Below are 13,164 nucleotides of genomic sequence, written 5' to 3' on the forward strand. Positions count from 1 at the left end.
GGGAGTAGGGATACACACTGTAAGAGAAAGTTGAGCTTTCAAGATAAATTCATGTTTCAAAAGTAATGGTTTATTTATACAAAGAAACATCATTTACTCATAAAGGGAAATGAAGTTAAGTACTGGCATGTGCTCCCACATGGACAAACCCAAGAACGTCGTGCCAAGAGAAGAAGTCAATCACAAAAGGCCACACGCTACTGATCAAATGTCCACAATCAGCAAATCCATAGACATGAAAGGCTGCCTGGCTGCCTAGTGCAGGAGGTTTGGGGGGAAATGGGGAGTGATGGGTCAGGATACTATTTGAAGTGATAAAAATGTTCTGTAATTAGACAGTGGTGAGTGATGCATAATGAATATCCTCGAAAATGAACTGGAAATTTAAAAAGGGGAACTTTGTAATAAATCATATTACAATCATTTTTTTTTAAAAAGATGGTTTTCACATAAAACCCTGACCCTGATAGTTTCCTGTAGGTATTTGCTCAGACCACCCTGAAAATATTAACTTTCTTTCTGTCAGCTTTTAGAATGTAAAAAAGAAAGGAGATATCAGTAAACAAAGAGAAGCTGTTTTACATTTAAAAAAAAAAAAAACAACTGCAAGACATCAAGGGGATTCCAAATTAGCATTAATTCTCTGGCTGCTGAACACTGAATCTGAGAGGCAACTCAGATTCAGTTTTTCAGAAGAAAAACTCAGTAGTGACAGACAGCACACAACTTACCAAATTTGCCTTCTCCCTGGATATTCTTTTTTGCTCTTCCGATTTCAGCTTTTCATTTAAAGCATCGTTTTCACTCTTCAGATCATTGATTTGTTTCTAAAAGACAAACAATGACATGTAGGATGTCAGTTAATCAGCAGATGGCAGAAAACAGAGCGAAGGTACACAGGGACATATCCAAACCACAGACATCCATAATGATGGCTTTTTGTTTGGAGGAGGATATTGAGATTCACCCACCTCTAGTGATTCCTGCTTCTCAGAAAGTAAATCCTCAAGCATTTTCTTTTCCATTTCATGGCTCTTCTTGATTTCTGAAAATGAGATTTTTTTTTTTTTAAGGCAGTAACATTCTGTGATTGCTGCACTCCACAGTTGCTGAAGCATACAGATGTATGAGCTCGTCATGAAGTTATGATGGTGCTACTTCACATCTGCATGATGCCTTCACGTAAATTAAGCAACCTGTTCTCAGAATGGCTTTATGAGGTGGGTAGGGCACTGAGACCCACAGAGCCAAGAGACTTTAGAAAGCACAGAATAGAGGGCAGGGTCTCAAAACAAGGGCTTCGGACTCTAGGTCTGGAGCCACTGTGTTCTTTTCAATGTGCACTTCCTCAACACAATAGCCTACTAAGATTAAGCTTGTTTCCAGCACAAAGATGGAAAAACAATGTTTATTAAATGTCTACTGTGAGCCAGTCACCTTCACCTAACTACCTATCGTCATCTCTGACCTCACGTAGCTCTATTTTTCTGATGAGAAAAGTCCTTGCTCAAAGTCACACAGCCCATTCCCACCACGTGTGCATGTGCTCCTCCCCAAGATGCCCCTGGCTGGTGTGAAGACTCCAGCCACACTGTCAAGTTCTGAAAGAAAAGGCTTCTTGTTCTTTTCCTTCAACCTCAATCTTTCCAGTGATGACAGGAGAGATAATAACAAAGGCTTCTTTCTTGATCCAGTGAGCGCCGCCTACATTTCACAGCAGTGCTGGTGTGCAAGGCGGGTACTGTGGCTCCTTCACTGTGGCACGATATAAAACTGATGCCTTCAACTTTCCAGGAGCATAAAATAGCAACCAGCTACAACAACCAACACCAAAAAGGCCTTTAAAATCTTTAAAAGTTCATACTGCTTCCTAAAAGACTGGCATTTATAACAAATGCTTATTTGTATCCTTAGGGAGAAAGGGCCTCCATTAACAATGAACAATATAAAAAGAAACCAAGAACACCCCAAGATGAATACCACAGGGCATTCTCTGGAGGGGAAAGTCTGAATCATTTCTGCTTAAAGAAATGTCATGTTTTTCCATTATCTCATTTTTAAATAGCAAATAACATCCTTGCCTGAAAGGGAGTTTTCATAGGCCTTCTTTAGCAATTCCACTTTCTCCGAGTGGTTAGCTTCAATTTCCAGCTTAGCGGTTTCATGGGCGGCATTTAAGTTGTCAAACTATGAGAAACAAACAAAACAACAGTTTCCTGGTAAAACCAAAAGTTCTATGTTGAATAAACAAGCAGCAACATTCAGTGACTTCATACAAAATGGCTCCAGAGCTTAAGGGCTGCCTAAGCCAAGGAAAGACCACGTGAAGAACAGCTCAATGTGCATTTACTGCTCTATTCCTGTCCCCAGGGCCCTCTGGTAGCAATGGCAGAGTCCATCCAAAGGATGCTTCACAATGACAGTGATAGGTGGCCCTGTCACACTCACCACCACATCCTCAGCCCCTAGCACAGGACTGGCATGTACAGTAGACACTGTGTAAATACTTGCTAAATGAAAAATTAAGCGAAAAGAGGTATATAATATCCTAGTCAGTGGGAAAAAAATGGGTTAGAGAAGAGGTGGTGAGGGGGAACGGGAGTGGAAGGAAGGAGGAGGAGGACAAAATTTGAACCAACACCAGTATGCTTCCAAATCTGGGTAGTTGGACAAAGGCCTGTTTTAGCCGGGAATGATGGTGCAAACCTGTAATCCCAGCGGCTTGGGAGGCTGAGGCAGGAGGATCACAAGTTTAAAGCCAGCCTCAGCAAAAGCAACGTGCTAAGCAACTCGGTGAGACCCTGTCTCTAGATAAGACAGAGCTGGGGATGTGGCTCAGTGGTTGAGTGCCCCTGAGTTCAATCACCTGCATCCCACCCCTGACCAAAAAAAAAAAAAAAAAGGCTATTTTAAATTTCATCTTTTCCTTCTTTCTTTTTCTTCCCTTCTCTAACTCAGCATATATACATTGCTTTGATCATAAGAAAAATTCAATCAAGACAATTTCTTTTAACCTATTCAATTAAAAGACCAAGGGAAACTCCTCGAGAGGTACGAACAGAGATTGAAGCTCAGCACACTCCCTCCAGCAGGGCACAGACCTGCTCTTGCAGCTGGATTTTATACTTCTCTGCTTCTTCAATGTAAATGTTCTGGAGCTTTTCACACTCTCCAGTGTAAAACTCCTTCAGCCGATTCTCCAGTTCTGCTTGGTCCGTCTGGTGCTGCTGGTTAAGCTTCTGGACAAATCCTTCATAGGCCGTTTGTAACTCATTCCTCGCTTTTTCTAATTTCTCACAGGTTGTCGAAGCAGCAACTGAGATGGAAGAGAAAGGGAAAGTTGCCGCTGAATTTGTTGAATGTCCTAAATTCACAGTGTTCACACACCCTGGTGGTGACTCCAGAGGCATACACAGTAAGGTCTCACTCCTCTGGTGACCAGTGCTAGTTTACATCTTGAATGTCCCCAAAGGCCCATGAAGGCTTGGTCTCCAGCCTTAATGCTATTGGGTGGTGGTGATTGGGAGGTCTTAGGTCACTGGGGCATGCCTTGAAGTGGATGGCGGGACCCCAGGCCCCTTCCTCCTCCTCTTTCATATCCCAGCCACGAGGCAAATGGTTTGCTCTGCCACATAATCCCTCCCCTCCCACCATGCTACACTGCCTCACCACAGGCCCCAAGCAACGAGGCCAATCCACCACGGGCTGAAACCTCCAAAACTAAGTCAAAATAAGTCTTTTTTCCTTCATAACTGGATTATTTCAAGCGTTTTCATTACAGAACAGAAAGCTGGCTAACAAAACCAGATTTTCAAGCATAATAGTATATAACTGAACTATAAAAAGGAACAAAAGGGAATGATATCTGGAAGAAGCAACAACAAACAACCATAAGACACCCCAAAAGACTGACTACCAAGTGGTATGAGAAGAGCTGGGTTCCCAAGTAAAGATCACTCTCTTCTGTGATGACCAGTCTGGGCAATGGTCACAAAGAGAAGAGCCCAGATTGGCCAATGTATGTATGAATTGCTTTTCTTTATTTTGTTTTGTGATGCTATACTGGGGAAGAAACTCAGGGCCTTGTGCATGCTCTGCAAATGCTCTAGGTCACTGGCCACACCTTCAGCCTTTCTCTGGCCAAAGTATTTCTGATGACAAGCAACTCCACTCAGACCAGCCAGGGTTAGAAGCTAAGACACAGAAGGAGCAGCAGCAATCACACAAAAGAAACAAATGGACTTTTAACTTGTACTGAATTTGAGTTGATGGTAATTTGCTATTTCAAAAATATAGGTATAAAAACAAAATATTAGAATATACTAAACACAAATCACAAAAACCTTAGGAATAAAGTACTACCTTTTAAAAGCTCTAATATCAAATAAATATACTGAAAGGTTAGCATATTTTTAAAAAGCAAAGTAATATGATAAACACAATTTTAATGTGAGACATCTTCCCTTTTCCCTATCACTATTAAAAAGAGGACTATGCACAATATAATACATTGTATAACACAGAGATACCTATTTACACACTCTAGTAAATCCTAGAAGATCTCAAAAGTCTCAGGAAGCCTGACTTCAAGATTTCCCAGCCTTCCTTCACCACTGAAGAAACACAGGTAAACAGAACATCAGCGGGTTTGTGTTTTTTTTGTTGTTGTTGTTGTCACTGGGGATTGAACTCAGGGACACTCAACCACTGAGCTACATCCCCAGACCTATTTTGTAGTTTATTTAGAGACAGGTCTCACTGAGTTGTTTAGCACATTACTTTTGATGAGGCTGGCACTGAACTCTCAATCCTCCTGCCTTAGCCTCCAGAGCCGCTGGGATTATAGACCTGTGCCACCATGCGCAGCTGGTTTGTATTTTGAATACTGCACAGTGCCCACAGATTAACACAAAACAGTCACTGGTAAATCTGTTGAATTAATCTTTATCTTTCTTTTGGTTAAAAAAATACCTTTTAGGAATTATGAAAAAAAAAACCTGTTTTAGGGCAAAGGATATTTTAGATCAATCATTATTCTACCTAAAGAATGTGAAATTGGCTGGTTCCTGGGTCAACTTCTTATAATGGTGTAGAATTGTTTCTCCAGGAATTTGCCACGTGGTGGTAAAACTAACCAAAGGCATTTGTCCCAAATCAGAATTCTTTCAGAGGTAAAGGAGGTCATGTTAAACTAGTGGCCAAGAATAATGTCTACCAAAGAGAACTCTTAAAAATAAATATTTACTGAAGAGGTGCTATAGTTTAGATTTTAAGTGTCCCCAAGGATCCATGAGGTACCAGCTTAGCCCCTAGCTAGGTGCTATTGAGAAGCAGGGGAACCTCTTGGAGGTGTGGACTTAACAGGAGGTCATCAGGTCACTGGGGTGTGCTCTAGAAGGGAACTGTGGGACCCCAGCGTCGTCTTCCTCTCTCATTCCCCAGTCACAAAATGGTTTTTGCTCTGCCATGACATATGGCCTCACTCAAAGTAACAGAGCCAACACATCATGGACTGAAACCTCTAAAACTGGGAGCCAAATTAACCTTTTCTCTTTCTAAGTTGGTTATCTCAGGTGTCTGACCAAGTGCTCGAGAGCTATCTCACACAAGGGGAAAGGAACGTTCGACGAGACAGAAAAGCAACTTGGTGACTGACACAGAACAGGGGTCCATACTTGTTGAACCCTGAGATCCTATGAGAACCCGATTCCTAAATGTACAAATAAGGGAACTAACGCAGGGAGGGTAAATGCTTTGCCCCTAGGCACAGTGCTGGTAAATGGCAGAGGGCTGGATCTGGGCAAGCAGCCTGGATGCTGATTCAATCTGTGCCAGAGACTGTGCTCCTCCTGCCTTCCCCAAGCTGCCTCTTGTGCCAGGAGCTGGTGGGGAACAGGATGGCGCCTGTCCCAGGAGGCTCCTTGTCTAAGACAATACAGACACAAGCAGCAGCAATATTGGGCTACACCTAGAGTCCCAGTGAGTGGCACCCAAGTGAGTTCCCACCCAGTCGGAGCTGGGGGGAACCAGGGTTGGTCAGATTTTTAAAATATTTTTTAAAAAATTGTGGTAAAATTGACAAGACATAAAATTTACTGGTACAATTCAATGGCATCAAGTACATTCACATTGCACCATCCATCTCCAGAGCTTTTCTCTCCATGCCCCCCCCCAAACTAAAAATACATATCAACTGATAACTCCTCCCACCCTGCCCCAGCCCCGGGCAACCACCATTTCACTTTCACTCTCCAGACTGTGACTGCTCCAGGAGCCTCCCATGAGTGGAATCACACAGTTCTTGTCCAGCTTATCCCACTTGGCATATGGCCCTCAAGGTCACCAATGGTATAGTATGGTCAGGATTTCCTTCCTTTCTATGGCCAAATAACATTTTATCATTCATGTATCTATCTCACAAATTCACACATTTACCTGTTGATGGACACTTGGGTTGCTTCTACCATTTGGCTGACTGAATAATGCTGCTGTGAAAATGTGTATACAAATACCTGCTCTCAATTCTTCTGTGTGTACATATCCAGAAATTGAATTACTGGATCATATGGTGATCACAGTTTTGATTACTGGAGGGACCACCACACTGGTTTCCATAGTGGCTGCATTGTGCTGTAGGAGAGTCTGGTTTCTCCACATCTCTGCCAAAATATGTGGAGCCATCCTGATGAGTGAGAGGTGGTATATTATGGTTTCAATGTGGTCAATAGGTTTTTAAACTAATCCACATGATATAAATAAATTCCTGGTATCAAGAATAAAAATTATACTCCAACATGAGCAGTAGCAAAAGACCAAACAGTGCGACCTTGGGGACTAAAAAGTTTACAAGCAGAAATGCTGAAGATCCAAAAGTAGACAAAGGCCAGATTACAGGGGCTATCCCATGGAAGAGTAGACAAGTAGCCCTTTGGGATTAAATATTAGAAATTAATTTTTTTTAATTTCATAAAAAGTTAATGACTATCTTAGGCTGGGGCTATAGCTCAGTGGTAAAGTCTAGTATGTGTGAGGGTTTGATTCCCCAGTATCAAAATACACCTTTCACGTTCACTGATATTCCATTGTTTATCAAAGGAGAAAACATAAAGATTCAATAAGTCAAATGTTAGTCAGATGAGTAAATAACACGTTAGCCTCCGCCAACTTACTCCACAGTATGCACAAATAAAATGACAGGACAGGGCCACAGGATGGGAACCTTTCTCTGAAGATTCCTGTGCGCATTCCATAGTAGACATTTATATGGACATGGCCAATAGAAAAATGCTTTGCAAACTTTCAACGATGGTATCAAATAGCCCTCACATCACAGAAATCTTGGTTAGACCTGGCCTTTTCACTTAATTCCTTTGGAATTTCAGATATCCGCAAAATTTTTAAAAAAGAAAAAAAGGACTAACATGATCTGAGCTCTCTGAAAGCTCCTATCAGAAACAGAAGTGCCTGAGTGAAGCCAGTAACTCAGTAATAAACTCAACCTGTCTCCATAAGTTACCACACCTGGCGGATTTCAATGCATTTGCCGATAATCAAACTACCTCCGTTTTCTCTATATAGCTATGGTACAGAGTTTCAAGTCAAATAGGATACACAGAAATCCGTTCACATTAGCCACCGGACAGGATGTTTCCTCTGTTTAGCAAAAACAAAAAGTCCAAATAGTGTGCACTCTTGTTGGCCACCACGAATGAGGTGAGGTGAGGACAGACAGGAGGGACCGGGAAAGGAAAGAGGAAGAAAAAGGGTCAGTTGGGCAGCGGGTAGTTTACTGCTGTTATTCCAACAGTCCAAAGCTGCAGGCCCAGCCCCAGACGGTGACATCAGCCTGCAGCTGTGCAGAGACCTTTGCTCTGTTTACTGGACTGTGGTGTGCTGTGTGGAGAACAGCTGGGGTGCAACAATTATCACTCACACAAATGGCTGTAGTTTGAATCCACTCGCCTGGGCTCCGAGGGAGACATTTATCTGGCATGAGGAGTCCAGAGCTACTTTTAAAGGGATGCACATGTAAACACTGAATAAAGGGTTTGCCTAGTGCTTCATCTCTGCAGGGACACACTGTGCAGGGAGGGAGTGGAGGGATGTCACCCCATGGACTTTCCCTGGTACTTATCACAGCACAGGAGACATCTACGACATGCCTATGCTGCCTCCCACTCCTGTCCTCAGTCTTGCTCATTCCCACGCTCAGTTTACCAGACAACCAACTTTTTAAAGAACTGACTACATGAACACAGAATCTACTTGCTGAAGCCAAGGAGGCATTTTGTCCTTGTTTCAATCATTCTTAGATGGATTTTAAATCACACATATGATTAAAGCCACTGAGGGACCACGACCTGGGGGAGAGCTGAGACTTCTGTGCACGCACTTGTAAACTAAGAGAGCTTGCTAACAGCCATCTTCCTAAAAATGAGGAATATGGTTTTCAGAATTTACAGAAAAGTCACCGGCTCATTTAAAGAAACATCTCTAAAACGTAACACCAAGTAAAGAGCAGAAGTCGATACTTTGACCCCGGGGTACACCACCCCTGAGAAGAATTCTAGGCTGAGGAAAGTACAGGAAAAACTTAAAGAGAGCTGCCCAGATAGTCTGCCTGAGCTACCTGAGCAAGGGAGAAACATTCCCTAAGAAGTGAAGAAATACCTGAAGCTTTGCTTTTCAAACAATTATTTGCATGACATCTAGAAAAGTTGCCATGCCACAGTCAAACATAACCTCAGGGGGGGAAAAAAAAGAGTAGGATTCATCAACTGATCTTACGCAGCAAGAGTCTTCACGGGTTTTTGTAAGGGACGGTTAGATTTATTTTCATCTCAGACAAGTTTCCCTTTGTTGACCAATAAATGTTCTGTTTACAGAGGAGAGTACACACCCATGGCCTGAACATATACTTTTGAAGTGATACGGAGCTTTCTTAATGATCATTTCACAGAAGCATGTTCCATTATGAGAAAACAACAAAAATTTTTTTTAAAAAAACAACTTTAAGAGCATAAATAAATGCCTTAAGAGAGTACAGCCAGGACACTTAGGTTGAAATCTGTCATACCATTCTGCTACGTGATTTGAGCAAATTACTTAAGCTTTTCAAGCCTGTTTCCTCATTTCTTAAATGGAGGTAATACAAGTGTTTCCCCTATGGGATTAAATAGGCTAACACATGAAGTGCCTGGCCCTGTGCCCGACTTGAGAGTGTGGTAAATGTTACTGTATTATTTCTAGCTGACTCAAATGTGTTTGGAGGGTCCTCAAAGGCATGCTTGGGATTCTGTAACAGTTAAAAAGTCACATTTCTTGTTTGGATTAAAAAAAAAAAAAAAAAAACACGCATGCATGCCTACAGATGACAGGGAGCCAGTTTAGTAGTGTACCTCCATCTCAAACCTTATCAACTATGGTTGCTCTTGACATCATCTACAACAGAATTTTCCTAGTTTCAGGGGAGGTATGTTCACATGGAAGGTGAGGCAAATTTTTGTGGAGCTACATAAGAAAAAGAAGAGTCAAACAAGATTTCAATTCATTCTCTCCCTGCAGATGCACACCTTCCCTAGGTCCTGGCAAGCCCGCTGGACTCTTCTCTGTACCACCCATGAGGGAAGTGAGACACCTGGGTCCAACTCTGCTGGTCGGCTTTGAATTCCTCTTTCAATCTCTTTGGCTGACTGGGAACAAGCCACCTGCTCTTAGTTCTGGTCTCAAACAGCACACAGTTGGTATAATTCTCAGCATAACTTTACCTGACTCTGTCCCCACCCTCAGAACCAAGAACAGATACTCTACCTTCTACCGTAGTAGTGTGATTACTTCATAATATCGTACTGAGGAGAAATCCTACTGAACCCTTCCAGGGCCAGCAATGATGTTGGTGACTCTTAAAGCAGGGTGGGCTCTTTTAAAACTGGAGGTAATAGTATTCAACCAAGTATCCAATAAGCACCTTTTTTTTTTTTTGGTACCAGGGATTGAACCTAGGGGCACTTGATCACTGAGCCACATCCCACCCCTTTTTAAACATTTTATTTAGAAACAGGGTCTTGCTGTGTAACTTAGGGCATCACTAAATTACTGAGGCTGGCTTTGAACTCGCAATCCTCCTGCCTCAGCCTCCTGAGCCACTGGGATTATAGGCCAATAAGCACTTTTTGAAAAGCACATTGATACTTTGTGGGAAGGCAGTCTTCTGCAGAACAACAAAGGGTGAAGCCTAGACCATCAGACATACAGGCTTTTCCAACTTCCTGGGCTTCTAGGTTGTGATTAACAAGGTAGGAACGAATACCACCTGTTCTGCCAACCTTAAAGTTTATTAAGAGAAATACATAGTTACTATTAAATTTTGTGGAGTCTTCACAGACTGTGGAATGACACCTAATCACAAGAGCTCCACGATTTGCTTCCTCAAAAGTACTTTTGTTTTTCCCACATGACCCAAGAAATCTGGCAGACATGTGCTAGACGAGGGTTTTTTGTAAATTTCAGAATTAGCTGCAAAGGTTTTTCCTCATTGCTCTTGGGCATTATACCCATGAATTGACATGAACCAATTTCAAAGTCTTCCACTGATCATAACTTACAAGAAATTGATTTTTACAAGATGCCTGCACTATCAAATCAACTCTCCCATAAATAAGACCCCTCTATCTTTAAAACTCAGTTCAGACTTTACAAAGGGTTCTTATGTTTTTGAAAAGCACATTGATACTTTGTTCTTATGTTTATTTTTCATGTAATATAATAATACTTTGAGTTGATAAATAGCTATTCCCACAAATCTCATTTTACCAAAGAGGGAGCTAAAATGTCAGACTTCAGTGGAGACCTCAAGCCTTTGAGTACTATAGCATAAAACACCAAATAGGATCTGACCCGCTGTTTCCCAAGTCTGAGATGCAGAAGAGAGAAGTTAACTTAGACCTGTAATGGACACCTCAGGGAATTAAGAGCTTAATTATCTTGTGGAGGTGCTGAAAGACTGAAAGATCAGTCTTGGGGCGGGAGGAGTACCTTTGTGGAAGCAAATCCTGGAGCTCTTGTGATTAGGTATCATTCCATGGACAGTTAAAAATGATCTTTTTCCCCTTCCCCCTACACTTATTAGTTCTCACGAAGTCTTACTGGCAGGTGGGGGATGACTGGGCCCAGTCAGCCTATCTTCTACCTCTTGACACGAGGCCAGCTGGGCCTCCAAGGAGCCTGCAGGTTCTTCCTGCCAGTGCTCGCTCTTCCTCCCACCATGAAGACAGGTCAGGAAAGGCTTTGTTGGTTTTCAGTTCGCTCACTGGCCAACGACAGGCTGAAAAACAGATGCTCTTCTTTTCACAACAGCAGACAGACATCCCAAGTGCAAAGGAAAACATCTAGGAATGAAAGTGGATCCCAGAGGAAAGCATGGCCTGGTAACTGGCAGTGTGCTCCACAGCGCAGGCCTGAGGAAACGGAGCTCGACTTGGAAGAAACCATGTTACAATCAAGAGAATTAATTTAGTGTGAATAGAAATGTGATTTCAAGTCAGCTGCTAGCTATTCTGCCTGTCCTCCCTGATGAATCACTGTTTAGGGTACAAGGGTAAACAGCACTGGTAAAAGTCTATATCATGCATAAAATCTGGAGGCCTGTTTACAGGCATGGAGCAAGGTGATATCACTCCTACTATGCTTACTTGATTTTTTTTTTTTTTTTTTACATAAAAGAAACAACTTTCTAGATAGTGCACTGTCAAAGTATAGTCCTGGGAGCACCTATGTCAGAATCAACTGGGTGATTATTAAAAGCGCAGATTCTTGGGCGCCACCCCAAGTCCACTGAGTCAGAATTAATGGGCGTGAGAACTGGGAGTCTCATTTTAAGCACGTCTGTTTCATTATACAATGAAGTTTAAGAACTATGCTCTAGACAAATGATGCTAAATTAGGAAAACCAAAAGGTGAGAGACTGGAGTTAAGACAAGAACTAGGACAAAGAGGAACTTCACTCAGGAGCTTTCAAAAACAGACACCAGTGCTAATATTTTACATTACTGCAGGTGAAACAACACGGTTTTTTACTGATAAATGTGGCTGGCCAAAGTCCAAACTTAGGACAGATATAGATAAGAATGAGCTAAATTTGAGGTATCTATCAACTCCATCTTCAACTCAGCCAGATAAAGTACTCTGCTTGGTGTATACTTGGTTTTCATTTCGCTGATAGACATTTCATTAAAGTCTACTTTAAAAAAAAAATCACTTCTGTAATTCTGTAACACAAAACTGACTTAGCTATATGAAGAGTTTTTAAATTTTTAAGTTCACAACCTTGTTAAACCAAACGTATAGCCAGAACTAGGACAGGGAAAGAATTAACACATTCCATGGGGTGTGAGCTAGTCTGAAGTTCAGAGCCACTAGGTTAAGTGTTGATCTGTTTACTACTTTTGACAACTTACTTTTTAAAAGTAGATAACAAGACATTCTAATAATACTGTACTTCTTAAACTTTCTATCAGAAGAAAAAGTTCCAAAAGTTCAATGCAAACTAGCGTTTATTTCAAAGGATTTTCCAATGTTTTTCATGAAGTTTTCCTGTTGCGATTGACTTGGGTTTTTAATCCAAATGCTTTGCTTCTGAGCAATTTGGCCTTAGGAAAGGACTCACTTTGTTGGAGTTTTGTTTTCTTTTTATAAAATGCAAACTACTTATAGAGCTAAACATTGCTTTTTAGGAATAAATAATAAATGTTGCAGCCATACCCATCTCATAACTTTTACACAGAGGGCAAAATCAACTAATCTTTTACATACTATGGGAATTATAGAAGTGTTTAATGAACTAAGGGTTAGAGCCTTCATTTGGTTCATAAAACAGAAACAAGTAGGACTAACATAAAATTACGTGAGAGTTAGTTAAGCTGTTAGTTCTTATGGCTGAAAAATAATTTGGAATGCAAAATACCTTTCTCTATTGAAATAGATGAAAACATGTGATCCCAAGGACTGACTTTAAAGAACAACAGAAACCCCTAATAGATCATAATGATGGCCCTCTATACACCAGTTTTCATTCAGCACAGCTCTAGAAAGAATCAGGATGACACATTTACCCTCTCTCTGAGGCAAAATATCTGCTGTGGGTGTAGACCATTAAATTTAACTATT

The 13,164-nt window shown here is 41.4% G+C and overlaps 1 protein-coding gene across 7 annotated transcripts in view; it reads right to left on the reverse strand.

Annotated features, from left to right (window-relative positions):
• Mtus1 (microtubule associated scaffold protein 1) overlaps positions 1 to 13,164 on the reverse strand; it is a 147,560-nt gene that overhangs the window by 6,769 nt on the left and 127,627 nt on the right. For all 7 annotated transcript variants that reach the window (XM_077792687.1, XM_077792688.1, XM_077792690.1 and 4 more), the window contains 4 exons: positions 3,102 to 3,316; positions 2,082 to 2,187; positions 972 to 1,045; positions 732 to 827 (listed from right to left, as the gene is read on the reverse strand). In XM_077792687.1, the coding sequence (XP_077648813.1) occupies positions 732 to 827; positions 972 to 1,045; positions 2,082 to 2,187; positions 3,102 to 3,316 (491 nt within the window). The remainder of the gene's footprint in view (positions 1 to 731; positions 828 to 971; positions 1,046 to 2,081; positions 2,188 to 3,101; positions 3,317 to 13,164) is intronic.

This window comes from Urocitellus parryii, chromosome 14 (assembly GCF_045843805.1).
Source record: "Urocitellus parryii isolate mUroPar1 chromosome 14, mUroPar1.hap1, whole genome shotgun sequence".
In the NCBI taxonomy this organism is placed as follows: Eukaryota; Metazoa; Chordata; class Mammalia; order Rodentia; family Sciuridae; genus Urocitellus; species Urocitellus parryii.